We start from the raw sequence: 16,086 nt of genomic DNA on the forward strand, positions 1-16,086 counted from the left end.
CAAAAATTTCAAAGTTTAGCGAATTTCTTCATTATTTTTAATCAGTTTTGAACAGCTGTAACTTTTTTCAACTTCCCCGAATTAAATTTTTTTTTTGGGTTAAATGAAGCGTTAAATCTCACCTTTGCAACACTATTACATATTATTATATATTATAACACAATATGATTGCGAGCACTGGAGATATACGACTACAAAGACAACTATTTGCAAAATACGAAAAGACTTTTTCGACTACCCAATATATTATATATCTATATATATATTACATAGTTATTAGTTATTCAAAAAATTCAACCGCAGTTCGACAATCGCATCAAAGCTTCGACTTTCAGTAATTAATACTATTTTACATACATACATACACAYATATCATTTTTAAACAGCCACAAATATTATATAAGCGCTGCTTGTCGAAGCGAAGACCATAAATCTAAGGAGCAAGGGCCAATACATATACCATCATATTGTTGTTTTTGTAGCAATATTCGAACTGCTAGCGAATAAATCGCTAGAGCAAACAAGCAGGAAACTATAATTCTAAGCTGGAAGGGCTATTTGTGCTCAGCAGAATCGAGCCACTAAACATAGTTATATTATTGAGAAATGAAAACGTCAACATATAAAATTCTGATGTTGGTGTAGGCATAAGCTACYGTTCTCTATTCCGAAATTTCAATAATCAGTATCAAAAGCACTTTCAAAAGGTGCATTTTTTATAAACTGAAGRGTATTTTTTTATAAACTGAAACGGTATAAAAATCCATATCTTAATTTTGAAATTCAAGTTCGATATCTCAAAAATTATATGATTCTATGATATCTATTCAGGGTATAATAAAAAGCCACAATATTTCCTTTCCTAGCACAGAGCAACTAAGACTACCTCGGCATTGAAGAGTGGTCGTAAGAAGGAATTTCACTTTGTACACCAACTTGTCTCTCCGACCTATGTACTTACATATACTTGTCTTATTGTGTGACCGGCATAATCAAAACTTTCGCTTAGGTGCCGACAACCACGCGCTGAACGCCTATTGTACTTTCTAGCTGTGTTAATTGAATAAACAGTTAATCAGTGTCATAGCATTAACCGCAGGGGATTATGATTGCTGTGTGGCACTTTTGACACAATAGAAATGCGACCGGCTRCTAATATGTTTTTATGATGGCAATAATAAAATCCACGCAATCATTGTTTATATGAATTCTGACGAGCTTATGCGGAAGCCGAGGTGCCACGRACACGAACTCTGCACTCGAATGATTGCAAGATGTGAATATGAATAATAGAAATATTTGTTGTCAACTGTTGGGGTGTGCCATAAAGTAAGAAAGTTTTTATATACGCAACAAGTCATCCATCAAGTGGTAGATTTAAGCTACGATTAGGGTTGCAAATAACGCTTTCAAGTTACTTTATTTATTGTGATAAAAAAATTTATGAAAAATAATTTCGTRTGTTGATAAAATATTGCTTTTTGAAGGACAAAATACGGTTAAAGCCAARACTCAGCTATATGACGAGAAAGATAATCAACCGTCTGGAATTGGTATTCTAAGTACCTTCTTCTTTATTGGCGTAGACAGCGCTTACGCAGTTACAGCCGAGTTTACAACAGCGCGCCAGTCGTTCTTCTTTTTCTGTTTGGCGCCAATTGGAGATTAAAAGTGTTGCCAGGTCCTTTTCCACTTGGTCTTTACAATAGAGTGGAGGTCTTCCTCTTTCTCCGCTTCTCACGGCGGGTACTCCGTCGAATACCCTCAGAGCTGGAATGTTTTCATCCATTCTGACGACATGACCTAGCCAGCTTAGCCTCTGTGTCAAAAGAGGAGTCTCTCATCTGAGCCTGTTTTATTCATTTCATTTGGTTTGCTTTTTTTCGGCTTCTCACTGTAGCTAGTCTTCAAACGGATTTTTTTTTGGCAACCCAGAGGATACTTGATCTAAGACTGGAAGTCCTGAGCTGATTGTGCCATATGTAACGGAATTGTTTCTGGCCACCCCTAAGTGAATGGCGCTCAGAGAGCTTTCCTCACTAGCGTGAACGATGATTTAATGATACGGAACAGTGTTTGGAGATGTTCAAGCTTAATAAACCCGAATTTTTGCGTCGATATCTGACAATGGATGAAACATGCCTCCATCTTTTCACTCCTATCGATAGACAGTGAGCCACATACAATGAACCCGCTTAAAGCGCAACAGTCGGGTGGMAAGGTTGTGGCGTCTATATTTGGGAGTGCTCATGAAATAATTTTTATTGACTACCTTGAAAAAGAAACGATCATCAATAGCGACTATTTTGTAGCGTTACTGGACCACTTGAAGGACGAAATCGTCGGAAGACAGCCGCATTTGAAGAAAAAGAAAATACTGTTTCAGCAAGACATGTATCTCAAATCAGTGAAAATCAGTTGCAAAAATCCACTCCAGCTTCCGCTTCCGCATCCACCATATTCTCCTGATTTGGCCCCCAGCGACTATTTCCTGTTCACAGATTCGAATCACAGAAATGTTCGCTGTGAGGAAATTCTCGTCGAATGAAGAGGTGATCTCCGACTCTGGGGCCTACTTTGAAGTAAAGCCCATATCGTAGTACAAAATGGAATCRAACAGTTGGAGGGTCGTTATACTATATCACCCTTGAATGGAACTATGTTGAATAGAAAAAATAAATATTATATATTATCAAAAAAATGGATTTTACTATAATAAGTCGGAGAAAATCAAATATTTAATGCAATGTCTTTTAATTAAAAAATTCTCAACCCTGGCAACAATATAAATATTTCGATTTTATAGTAAGATCTAAAGTCCAGATATTGCTAATAATAAGAATTCCATTTAGTGACATTTTTCAAATATATTGTTCAAATAAGGATATATATGTATATAAGTATATATAGACTTTCACGTCCAGCTTTTAATTGAATATTTATATTTGAAGAACCAGTTAATAGTAACAAACTCCTTGACGATAACGCCACTTGTTGCCACGCTCAGCCATATTATTTATCTGCATTTAAATACATTTAGTGAAAAGCGCAGAAATCGAATTAAGCGCAAAAAAACAGCAAACTACCAAAATCATTCCGTAAACATTTCACTTTGCTTGCAACTGTTTAATAACTACGGATAACATAAAYAACAGATAACAAAATTTCATTTTTAGCTGCAAAATCAGTCCCATAGGACCCTTTCGCACAATTATACCACACTTAGTTACGCTATTATAACCATTATAGTTGAGTTATCAATTGATTCCAGTGTCTCTAATTATGTTCAGCGAAATTGTTGTTAATTTAAAGTTACATAAGAATTTCAAAGCAGTCAGTTTTGTTGTTTATCCTGTTGTTATTGTTAGCGCCATACTGATTGCACATTTATTTTTAATCTAACTAGAGTATTATTTATTAATTAGCGGTGGCTTAGGATGAAAAACAAGCGTCAAAGTACGATATATATATTCATAAATTGTATATATACACATATGTATATAAATATATATATGTATATGTATATTATGAGCACATTTGTTGGGTTTTTGATACAAAATTATTTGCGAATTAAATTAGCAAAATCGCGTGTTTTTCATCAGTGTAAATATTTTCAGTAAGCTAAGTCAACTAAGGAAATCGTGATAAACACTGTCGGCCAGTTTAAGTAATCAAAATCGATGTAAACTTTAAATAAATACAAAAGTTAAAGTATTAAAACATGTCCTTACGTAAACAAGATTTGCTTGTGGAACACTTGGGCAATTATGAACTTGGTCTGGAGTTCATAAAACCGAAATTGTTTGAAATTAGTCATATGTTCGAATGACAAAAAAATACCTGGAAATTGTAAATTAAGCGCAAAATATTTACTTATTTATCAATTTATCATTATCTTTGTCGCCTTTAAGGTAATCCTCAATAAATGTAATACACCCATGCCAATGATTTTTCAAGTTCTCGAAACACTTTTCAGAAGCACTTTTTAGTTAGCCCTCAGCTCCTTCAACGAATTTTATTTTATCTCTTCGATGGACTCATTTTTTTATACCCACAAATTCCGGAGACTAAAAGGCAGACTAAAAGGCAAAAGGAAAATATAAATACTTGCTATCGTGCTAATACCAAAAGCGAAAACTTTTGCACACCAATCAGCTAAATCAGGACTCTTATGAAGCAATTTGACAATAATTCACGTATTCTGAATTCAAAAGCTACCCACTTGATATTAGCCACAGTTTTTACTTACTTCTCAATACCCCTTTCATTATGCTGAAACCTTTTCGAAAAGTGATGAAAAAAAAATAAAAATTTATTATCATTATTTTTGAAAATCTTAACTCTCTAATTATGGTTTTTTTTTTTTATTGTTTCGAATTTCTAGATTAGATTACCCAAATTTTCCACWGACGTCGAGAACAAAATCAGTGATCGCAAGCGATCAACAATTTGCGCCTAAAATTATGCAAATCTCTAATACAGTGAAGTGATTGTACAATAAAAGTCACCGCCACTGTTACAGTTGTTTTAGAATAGCTGTTTAGTGAGCGTTGAAATCATTGAAGGAAATATATGTTAGATACAAAAATTTATATACAATACATAGTAATGAAGTCCTTACGTAAAATATCATAATAAATCTAACTTGATCTAAATTACAACTGTAACTATTTCTTTGGATCATCAATAATTCGTTATGTCAGTCTATTATACCAGTTCTTGTTCAACTCCAATCATGTGGAACTATGCTGCTCTTAACAAATCCGAAAGTACTTACTTCAAGAGCTACAAATTTATGTTCGCTAACTGTTAGGTTAGATGGCTAATGGATGATCGTAGGTGGACTACTATGTGTAGTCCTTTGAGAAGCCATAGGAAAGAGATMTCCCGTGTTCCAACTTATAAATTAGCAAAACGCTTTGTAGTCMATGWAAATTTGCATAAGCGTTTAGTTTCTACTCCCGCCGGTTCGGTGGGATATCTGAAAGTGCTCCCAAGTATTTAWGTCTTGACCTACCAGGACAGTCAAAATGGAAGTGTAGCGTTGTTTCCCCCACATCTTATTCCATACAGCTTATGCAATAGAGATACCAAACCTCACAGAATGGACGCCAATAAGGCAATGGCTTGCTAGAAGCCCCACAACTAAGGAGAGGCTAGCCTTACTGAGCGCAAAGAGATCACTAAATCTCCTGCGATCGGTCTTTGGCCAAAAGGCTTTTGTGACAGTGCATGTATCGATGGTGGCCTAGCGCTAGTCAAGCTTCCGCGAAGCTCAGCTAACTAGTAGTAGATCACAATAGGATACGCAAGCACTGACCCGCTCCCATTTTACCGATAGCGAATCTAGGGTGACTTTCCTTGCTAGCTTATCAGCTTTACAATTTTCTGCGATTCCGCTATAGCCCGGCACCTATACCAGTATTATCACAAAGACACTCTATGCTATTAAAAGCGATGTTAGGCACTGCTCTAACAACCCTGATTGCACTGTCAATGAGTTCAAGGCTAGTATCGCCGTTCTGCTATTTGAGKRAATGGTCACTTCTCTRAAAGAGYCTGTACTYCGKRGCAGACTTGGAAGACACTGCAATAACCAGGAAGTCTGAAGCTGATGTTAGTGGAGAGCTCCTGGCAGTAAACCCCTCCAGCAACCTTCCCACCAAGCTTTTACCCATCCGTAAAGAAGCTCTCTGCCCTCTCCTCCAACGGCTTCTACCTACCCACAGCTCCCTCGTCGGTATATGAGCAGAGAAGGAGCCGCCTGAGTGCGGTTTGGCGATTCCATGATCTAAGTGATCCGGTATGAAGTCAAAGTGTATACGAATATCCGTTTGTTCAGATCGTAATCTTTTAAGAACCCAGATTYTCTAAGTCCACTTTCACAGTCGTGCACCTTACGACGTTGTCTATGCGTACTAATAATCTCGAAAGCACATTTTTTAATAAAAACACGGCAATAATTTTATTTTTTGCACATAAAAACGCTCAAACGTTTTTTTATTCAAATTTTCCAACTGGTTTGCAATATGTTTTAAATTTTTTGTTTATTTTTTAAATRTTTATTTTCTTTTTGTCTTTGCATACATAACTTATTATGTGTCAAAGTAATACTTCCGTGTTTTTGGCCTTTTACTGCAGAAACTTGCCGTAACTGTACAAGTATAGTGGTATAATTTAAAAAAAATATATGTATGTATAATTCAAAATAGACTTTTGAAAAATCTTAGCATATTTATTATATACATATATATACACATCTAAAACTCTTTTGGCAATATGCAATAGTTTTTTATTGATACTCAAATKGGTTATTTAAAATCTATGGACAGATTCTTATAGAATTAATGCTTTAATATCTTGCTTTAAAATCTTTAAAATCAGTGTTCTTTCGTTTTTTTATTCGTAATTTTTTTTTTTTTCATTTGTTTATTTGGTAAATCTTGTACATTTATATAAACAGCCAACTTTTTATTATCAAATATACTTTTCAGTTAAACATACATACAAACATAGTTTAGGGAAATACATTTCTGGGACAATTAATTGAAACCTGGATATTTAAAAATATAGCATTATTTATTATTATTTATTAGGCGTTAAAAGAGGTTGTCAAAAACAGCTGTTAAAACTGACTGTCAACAGCTGTTTCGCTGTGTACGCGCATTTTTCTAGTTGCCTGTAATTGTCTCCACTAACTGTTAAATTCGTTTTGTGATTTTCTGCTGTTCACCTTTATTGAGCGTTCATTTTTTCATGTGTAATACAATTTGTTCAAATATTTGCTTTTGCTTTTGTTTTCRTTTCAATTCTTGCTGCTCAAAATACGTTCACCCTGCGCCACAAACACATGTTTTGATCTTTATGTGCATGTAAACATATCAAGTGTGTAACGGTAAAAGGAATTTGCCAAGGTGAACTGTCAAAAAAGCAACACTGTTTGTATTTGCATTGTTTTGAATTTGAAAAACTGGTGTTTAAGGCGTGTTGACGTAAAAATTTAAAAATTAAATGTGCAAGCCTGGTATTTTATTCTATATTGTTAAATTTAAGTATGATTTATTTGAARATATAAACTATCGAATATCGARWTGTGAAAATTTATTGATTTTTTCAMACTTTCATTGCAGGTGTKTGCCTTAATGCTTCGCAACACAAGGKTTAATAAACTCGTGTTTGTCTCGTAAAGTGAACGCAATTTACTTGCTTAGCTGAACATTTTTTTTAAGCGAACATAATTTTTTTTGAACATTTTTTTTTTTTTAATTTCAATAATACATTTCAGTTCACATACTTTCAATTACATTTACAGTGTTTGGTATTTTTGTGAATTTTTTTTAAATAGCATTCTGCATTTTTTTATCAGCTCAATTTCAGCCCTGATTGTAAAACCGACTTTCCTACTATTTATATTTAAAAAATTCTAATTTTCTGCACTTAGTTGCTAAGCTTAAATATTAAAGTAAATTTAAAATTGCTCTGTAGACTTAAACTAGTTTGGAAAAATTTTAAAMAATAATTTTCAGGAATTCTAAAACAACAGTCTAAATTAAAAAAATTAGAAATACGGTCACTACAAGCTTAAAGTATGCCAAATAATTTTCATTTCCGCAAAGCGTTTGATTCTTTTTTTTTTTTTTGCATTTAAGCTTTGACATTTTTTTCCACAACAAAAATTCGCGTTAATTTTTATTATTTATTTTTTGAGCACGCCTCATATATATGCAAACCTTGTTGGTGTAAATATTATAATTATTTTTTTTGTTGTTCTAACTGTGTGTGTGTATATTTATTTTTGTTGTCTTTAAAAGTTTAAAAATGAAACTTTCATAAACATTTGTTATTTTACTAACATAAAACCTATGCATAAACATATCTCGATAATAAATCGAAATAAAATCATAATTACAAAAATAGTAAATTCTCGCGTCCAACAACAAAACATATTTAATACAACACTGAAAACGAGGATTAATGGTATAAATGGGCAAAATGACGCGTAAACRTTTGATTAATTGACGACTTTTTTCGTTTGTATAACGACTCTTCTTCGTACAGCGCGTCGACCGCAAACGGTTGAACTGTAAATGGTTCGTTTATAAAGTTTGCGGTTGTAAACGGTTCGATTGTAAATGGTTCAGTTGTCAATGGTTCAGTTGTAAACGATTGAGTTATACACGTTTGAGTTGTAAACGATTGAGTTGTAAACCCGCGCGATTTGCAAATTTAACTTACGACGCACTTCAATCCCACGCCTAACTGACATAGAAAACACTTATACCCTTTCGAAATCCCAATTAGGTTACTAAAGCGTTATCGCGCAAGAAACGAACCCCGTATACCGTTGCGAAAACGCGATTCGGCAACTAAAGAGTTAACGCTTACGAAACGACGAGCGGCATTGCTCACATTACTGCAATTCTCTCACAACTAATATTAACTTACTCTTTGCTAAAACTACCGCTAACTGCGCTTATGACTTTCCACTACAATTAAAGCTGTATATATATGGAAGAAACTATTTTAATTAAATATTAATCAATAATGTTTTGTAATTTAATTTTAGGCGAAGAAAAAATTAAATTATTTGCAATCGAAGCGGCTTGCACGGCAGACAAATGAATACGGTCAGTCAATGCTTTGCAAAAAAAAATTCCTTGCTCTTACGCATGCAGCATTACAACAACAATCATTCAACAAACACCAATACACATGTGCATGATGGTACATATGTCCATATGACACTTTGTCGTCGCCATTATCAACAAATCGAATCGACCGATAGCTGATCTTGTTTGATCGATAAGCGTCGACCGCTTGATGGTGTCTTCTTGATGCTGCCGCCATTACTTCTATCTTGATTGTTATTGTTGTTGTTATTATTATTATATGTAGCACTCGTCGCCATTGCTGGTGAGAGTGTATTTGGCGTGGTGGYGGGATTAATGGTGAGATTATTGGTGCTGCTGCTGCTGCTGCTGCCGGAATTGGTTTTCTCATTAATACTATGTAGATTTGTGGAGAGTGCCAACGAGGGTATTTGTATCGCTGAGCCGCCAACSGTAAACGACGGTGGCACATAGTGATAGCTACCGTTTGTGCTGCCGCCACCACCACCACAATTCAGCGGTTGCAGCTCCTCGGCAAGCACCCCATTGGGGATGGAATTGTTGCGTGTTTGCAGACGTGAGTCCAACGACTCATCGCTATTCGGATCTAAACGATCCACAGATATGGTGGATGGTATGTGCATGAGACCGGCGGAAAAGGCGCGCTCTGAAAATGCATGTCAAATTAAGAATTAGTTTTGTTGTTGCATTTAATACTTCAAACTACATTGTCTGCAAAACCCTTCTTGGTTTTAATCACTTTTCCACTCACCTAAGCCCAACTTGGAATTTTTAGCATATTCGGCCTTCACATCATCCAATTGTTTGGCGCTACAAAGTGGTGTATCCACATCGTAAGTGTTATTGAATAGCGTGTAATCCACCTCGTATTCGCCCGTTTCTTTACGAAACGACACCACATTCACAAAACGATGACCCCAGAGTATCTCCGAAGGCAGGTAACTGCTGCGCGCCTGTGTTGTCATGCCGGTGGACTCTATAACGCCCTCTACAACATAAAATATTATATTAGCTTAAAAGCAACTACGTTATTTGCAACATTGCTTAGTACTCACCCAACATACAAACAACCTCAAAGCGTTCCTTCAACATGTCCGACGCGGAAAGCATATACAACGGACTGTTGCGATCGATTTTGTGCACGATCGTTGTGGGCCAAATGAACATTAGCCGATCTTCGCCACCATCTGCGCCGACTGTCAACTCTTGCTGATAGAACGGYAATATTTCGCCCTCTTTAGTAATCTATAAAAAGTAGGAAATATTATATATAAAGCAAGCAGCACGCTAGTTTCGAAAAGTTTGCATACCAACCTTCTTTCTTATGATCTGCGCCCGCACGTGCGCCTCAATAATATGACTCTTTCGCATATCACCCACCCGGAACATCAGACATGGCACCCCATCCCGATGACAAATCACAGCATTTCGCGAGAAGAGCAACGTTTGTGCGCGTTTCTTGGGACGCGACAATTTCGCAAACACAATACCAACCATAAATGCTTGTATGAAAACACCCAAAATACACTGCAGACACATTATGAATATCGCCTCTGGACACTCCTCCGTCACGAAGCGATTTCCATACCCAATTGTYGTTTGCGTTTCCACCGAATACAGAAAAGCCGACACAAAGCTACGCACCTCCGTTACACACATGCGATGCGTTACATTCACATTGCGTTCGGGAAAGAAATCACGATTGTAAATATATTCGAAATCGCCATGCGCATAAGCGATCACCCACCAAACGAACGCGAACAGCGCCCATGAGATGAGAAAACTGAGCGCGAATACGAGCATTGTCCAACGCCATTGTGCATCGACCAGGGTGGTGAAGATATCCTGAGGGTAGAGAAAATACAAAAAATTTACTTCTGTATGGAATTTTTTCATTGCGAGATTAGAAGAATATTTAGGATTAAAATAGAGTTTCAAATTGAATTCAACCTAATAAACTCAAAAGAGAGATAAAAGTACCCGGAAATTGTAAACGAAACAAAATATTATATTTAATTATTCATCATTAGATGTAATACAATTAAGCCAACGATTTTTCCATTCCCCGAAACAACTTTAATAAGCACGTTTTGGAATGGCCTTCAACTTCTTAAGCGAATTTTGTCTTATCTCTTTGTTCGACGGAAAAGTGGTTCTACGAAGCAGTATTTTCAGTTTGGGGAACAAAAAAAAATTACGCCGAACCAAATTTGGTGAATACCTTATTTGATCGATGGTTCTCACTCCGCATTTGGCTTTAAATTTGGGCCCAATCGTGGCAGTTATTATGCTGTCTTTTAATGTGGGATCGGCATTCGCCCGATCAAGTATATCCAAAGAGACCTGATTACGGTACTCTTTTTGAGAACAATACAGCTTTATCGGGACGAGTCGAGCAAGAATACGTTTCAAACCCAAAATATCCGCCAAAAGGATTTGAACGAACTCGTGAGAGATGTCGAGTTCTCTTGCCATCTCTCTGACACTTCCCTGACGATTTTCAATCGACATATCATTCAGTTTTTTCATATTTTCATCAGTTCAGAACGAGGCATGTCTTCAACGATATCTCKTATATACTTTATTTCATTAAAGGATCACACATTTTAGCTAACATATACGGTTTAAAGTCAGGAGCAAAATCGGAAATCACTATAACGGATTCAAAGTCATCTGGAAAATTGGTAAAGTATGCTTGCATTGACTTTTGAGTTTACTTAGAAAACTTGAGAACATGTTTCCGCGCAGTTTTACGAAGATAACTCACACACTGTCCCACATAGTCTGCTAGAAGAACAAGAATATAGTCAGAGGACCGATTTCAAATAATATATTATCGATTTTAAGATTTTTATTATTGAAGTTTTGAGRTTTTATAATACATATTTATAACACTTATTGAGTTATCACACTTTTAGAGGTTTTCTGGAAGAGTTTCCAGATTGGAGAACAGAAAGGAGTCTGATAGAAAGGGTGTCCCAAAATTTCACTTGATTGAAATTAAATAGAGAACGCACATAAATACAGTTTTTTTATTGTATCATAAAGAGCAAAGACATCAGACACACTCATCAGACAAATGGCTTTGCAGCTTTCTATAGACATAAGCAATCGTTTGTAGAAAATTTTCATATCTACTCGGCATAAATGTGGCCGAATTTCATTGCTGATCTCCCCCTTTAAAGCACGCGTGGTTTTCGGCTTGTTGCAATAGAACTGCAATTCTAAATTGCCCATAAGAATAAATCTTATAGTGTCAAATCAGACTATCTAGAGCGAATACTGATCACCAAAATGGGAAAGTACACATCCTGCCAATGTCTCATGCAAGAAATGATGTGTTTCAAGGGCTGTATGATATATGACTCTGTCTTGTTGAAACCACATATTGGACATATCAATATCATACAATAGCTGCAAAAACTCTAAGTCCATTTTCCAAAAACTATGGTCCCAGTATGCTTCCAGCCAAAATCCACACAGAACTGTCGCAAATTGTGAATACATGTAATTCTCAGAACAGAGATTCACGAGATCTAATGTAAATATATAACTATTAAGCAGTTTTCTGTTTTAATAAATGTATTCAATCATTAACAAACGGTAATTTCCATAGTTAATTATAATCCACGATATTTCGCTCAATATAACCAGGCATATTCCAAAATGAACTCCTGTAAATATTATAAACCCTACCGACCTACTTTTCTGCTAATTCTTAGTAAAGCCAAATGTTTTGAAAACATTTACGGTTACTTTAATGACAATTTCAAATATTTCCTCAACAAAACTAACGAATGTATTTTGCCCCACTAACCTTGTGACGTAAAAAACTTTCGTAATTCACGTGCCACGCCTTCACTTGTTACAAATGGTGATGCTGAGATCAAAACACTAAATAAACTAAATTATATAAAACAAAAACATTATCCAAAAAAGGTTACCATATGATAACAGTGGAAGGTACACGGACACTATAAACAAAACCTACTAAAAATTTATCTCCTACAATTTCAAAGAAATTTATACCTGCCTTCCTTGGTACCTGCACTGTGCTAGATCTTTCAATTGTCAGAAAACAGTGCTGCCTGCTTTTTACGATATAAATTAGAGCAATTTCAGCAAAGTGTCGCATTCGCAAAACAATCGCGCCTCTAAGCACACAAGTGAGTAAGAAGTGAGTAAAGAAGAATCAACAGCGAACTCTTCCGTGGTTAAACATATTTCTAGCTTAAACTAATYYGTTATAAAAACTCAATTAAAATGACGGAAGTCGCAACAAATATCATCAACAAAGCTGGTGCTGCCATATTACCACCTCAACCGTACGAAGTTACTCCACCGAATCCTGGAGAACCAACGGCATTGCAGAGACTTGCCGCATTGTCCGCTGCTGCAGTGGCCCATGACAGAGACAACGACAGAGAGTCGGACTCCGAATCCGATTCAGCTTACAGTGCCAGTGACGATAGCAYAGACTCAGACACCGACATTGACGAYTCCGATTTCGTAACTTTCAGCCTACCGTTTCGGGCGCGTTGTTCAACGCTACCAACCGCACTCGAAGGACGCAAACTAGCAGAAGTGGCCAAATCAGCAGTAAGGAAGATGTGGTCACGACGTATACGCAATCGATCAATATGCAATTGACGAATAGAGAACGGATTCCAAATTAAGCAGGAAACAATTTTTAAATTTAACTAATTAATTAACTAGTCTATGTAAAAGTGAAATTCTTAGCACTACCATGAGTTATGAATAAATATCTGTAAGCGAATCAACAACAATTTGTTTGAAATGAGAAAATTTAGGTTGGGTTTCTTTTTAACAAAACTTTGATTGAGATTCTGAATCATGATTTTCTAAGAACTGAGTGACCGCTGTTTTTACTAATCCTAAACTGGCAGCTTTCGCTTCGTTTGTTTTTAATAMTTTTTTATACCCCATAAATTTCGGCAAATTTCAATCTTGCGTTAATTTTGAGACACCAGCGATAACTAGGTTCTATTTTATATATTGTTTCTTTTATTATTATTTTAGTTTAGTCGCACTCACCTGTAGATATCTGCGCCGGCGTTTCGCCACATTGCCTTGAACCACATTACATTCCCCATGCTTGAAGATAACCCGTTTCCGCACACGCCGTGAACTGAAACGTGTCTGTCGATACCTGCAATGACAGCAGAGACACAAAAAAATAAGATCAGCGCTTTAAATGCGTAAGTTAGAAAAAAATTAATGCTTAACTCTACATTTAAGTGCAACAACATATATATGTACTAGGGAGTGTTAATCCGTGCAAAGCCACCGTATGACAGCTGGATTAGTATAAAAAGTAACAGTCAGAGACCTTACTGGTATCGTTATAATATCGGAGGGATCAGTGAAAACACTTTAAAAGATCATTTAGGACTAAGAAAAGTGAAAGCACGATTGATACCAAAGTCACTAAATTTATTCGAAAAACAGCGTCGTGCTAACGTCTGTAAAACAATGCTTGCTGGCTACAAAGATGTTATKAAACGTATTATTTATTATTGGCAATGAGTCTTGTGTCGATACTTGCGACCCGGAAACAGACTATCAATCGGCCGAAWATCGTGGAAAAGGTGAGCCGAAGCCGAAGAAACACGACAAGCAGGTCAAAAATCAAGATTATGTTGACAATTTTATCGATTATCGAGGTATGCTGCACTCCGAATTCCCTCTGACCGGCCCAACTGTGATTACTTYGAGAAAAATGGCAAAGGTTTTGAGAAAAAAATTAATAATTTTAGAATATGCACAAAATCTTACTATTTTTTAAATTGTCTCTTAATCACATAATATTCAAATTAGATTAAATTGCATTGAATCCTCATTTCCACTATTTGTTATTTGTGTATGTTTGTATGTGTCGATTATTGAACATATTTATACTTTTTTAATTCAATAATATGCAAGATAAGTATTTACACATTTGGCGCCTGGCAATCATTATTTAGTCAATAAATTTTAATTAAACAGTAAATTATCAAGCACAAAGTGATTAATAATATATTAAGACGCAGGCACACAAACACTAAACTATAGAATTAAAGTAAATATGGCACACAAATAACTAAGAGATTATGTATATATAAGTAAATAAAATTTTCATAGAAAAATAAACAAATTAGATTGCYTTTTGCGCACTGAGAATAGTCATCGCTTATCATTTACATATAACARGTCAATTGACAAGTTCCCAGCCTCCCACTTTTTTTGCAAAATTTGCTATTTTATTTACATAGTAGCTTCCTTCATACGTGACACTGTGACACGTGACACTGATTAAAGCGAACCATCAACTTTTCTATCACTTTTGTTGACCTTTGGAAACATCGTGCATTCTTTTGAGATCTGGCCAGATATGGAGAGTGCGGTAAATTTGGAAGCAATTCGAAGTCCAATTCATGAGGTTTTGTCATGGTGAAAAAAAACTTTTGCATACATTCTTTTTCATATCTCGTTCATTTGCAAGGCACGGTTTTAGGCTCACATTCGTGGTTAGATAGACAACAAGGGGAGCCAAATTTCCACCTGACACAACTACTAAGTGACTCTGAGTGCTTTAGAAACTACCTATACAAATATCGTCATGATTTTAGTCCACAKCATTCGACGTATACAGAGTGTTTAGAAGCAATTAATCTCTCATTGCCCTCAGTTTTCATGTCAAATGAAAAGCTGTGAGCGAAGCGTTAGCTCTAATTATGATAAGATTGAGACATTTACAACAGATTAGGCATTAGTCAATTCATACAACAGAGGACACTTAAATGTCTTCTTCTCTCTCATAACATTCATTCCAGCTGAATTCAAGCCCGATATAAAGATTTCCGAAAAATATACTACCAATTTTTTTTTTTTTAACAAATTAGTATTAAGGTGGTTTTACCACATTTACATAAGCATTATAAACTTATCTATAGTAAGTTAAATCAATAAATTTACCACAGCAAACTTTGTATCGGCAGACAAGTGATTATTATAATGCACACCAGTAGAAACAACATTTCTGCTTGGAAATGGCAAAAAATGTTGGACAAAATCGCAAATATTTTACAGGACATGAACTTTTCCCTATTTTTCGCAGCGAGATGACTGAAGATGAAGAAAAAAGAAAAAAGAAAAAAATGAAGAAAAGCATAAAGTGGGCATATCATGAGCAGTGCAAAAACTTTAAACTTATTTGCAATATTTTTTCTTATAAATTCACATAAATACGCCGAATTTGGCAAAATTTCTTCTTTTTTCTTGCGACACTTTTCCACTATAATTTTGAATGCTTTGTAATTTTAAGGGTGTTACTTTTTTATTTTATTTTTTATTATTATTGTTTATTTTTCATTTGTTTTGTTAAATTTAGAGTTTTTTAATTTAACTTTTATTGTCTAAATGTTTTTCACGTTCAATTTTAACTTTTCGAACTTTT

General features: G+C 35.3%; 1 protein-coding gene across 8 annotated transcripts in view; it reads right to left on the minus strand.

Moving 5' to 3' along the window:
* Positions 1-8,146: 8,146 nt before the first annotated feature.
* The window catches only part of LOC108971459 (G protein-activated inward rectifier potassium channel 3), an 82,484-nt gene continuing 74,544 nt past the window's right edge, over positions 8,147-16,086 (minus strand). For 4 of the 8 annotated variants that reach the window (XM_018937531.1, XM_018937534.1, XM_018937533.1 and 1 more), the window contains 5 exons: positions 13,686-13,800; positions 9,945-10,475; positions 9,686-9,875; positions 9,382-9,618; positions 8,762-9,276 (listed from right to left, as the gene is read on the minus strand). In XM_018937531.1, coding sequence (XP_018793076.1) covers positions 8,762-9,276; positions 9,382-9,618; positions 9,686-9,875; positions 9,945-10,475; positions 13,686-13,800 — 1,588 coding nt within the window. Of the gene's footprint in view, positions 9,277-9,381; positions 9,619-9,685; positions 9,876-9,944; positions 10,476-13,685; positions 13,801-15,605; positions 15,756-15,870; positions 15,978-16,086 lie in introns of those variants that run through there. The other 4 variants (XM_018937535.1, XM_018937539.1, XM_018937537.1 and 1 more) reach the window with 3 other exon arrangements.

This window comes from Bactrocera latifrons, unplaced genomic scaffold, assembly GCF_001853355.1.
Source record: "Bactrocera latifrons isolate USDA-ARS-PBARC rearing strain unplaced genomic scaffold, ASM185335v1 scaffold_344, whole genome shotgun sequence".
Lineage (NCBI taxonomy): Eukaryota > Metazoa > Arthropoda > Insecta > Diptera > Tephritidae > Bactrocera > Bactrocera latifrons.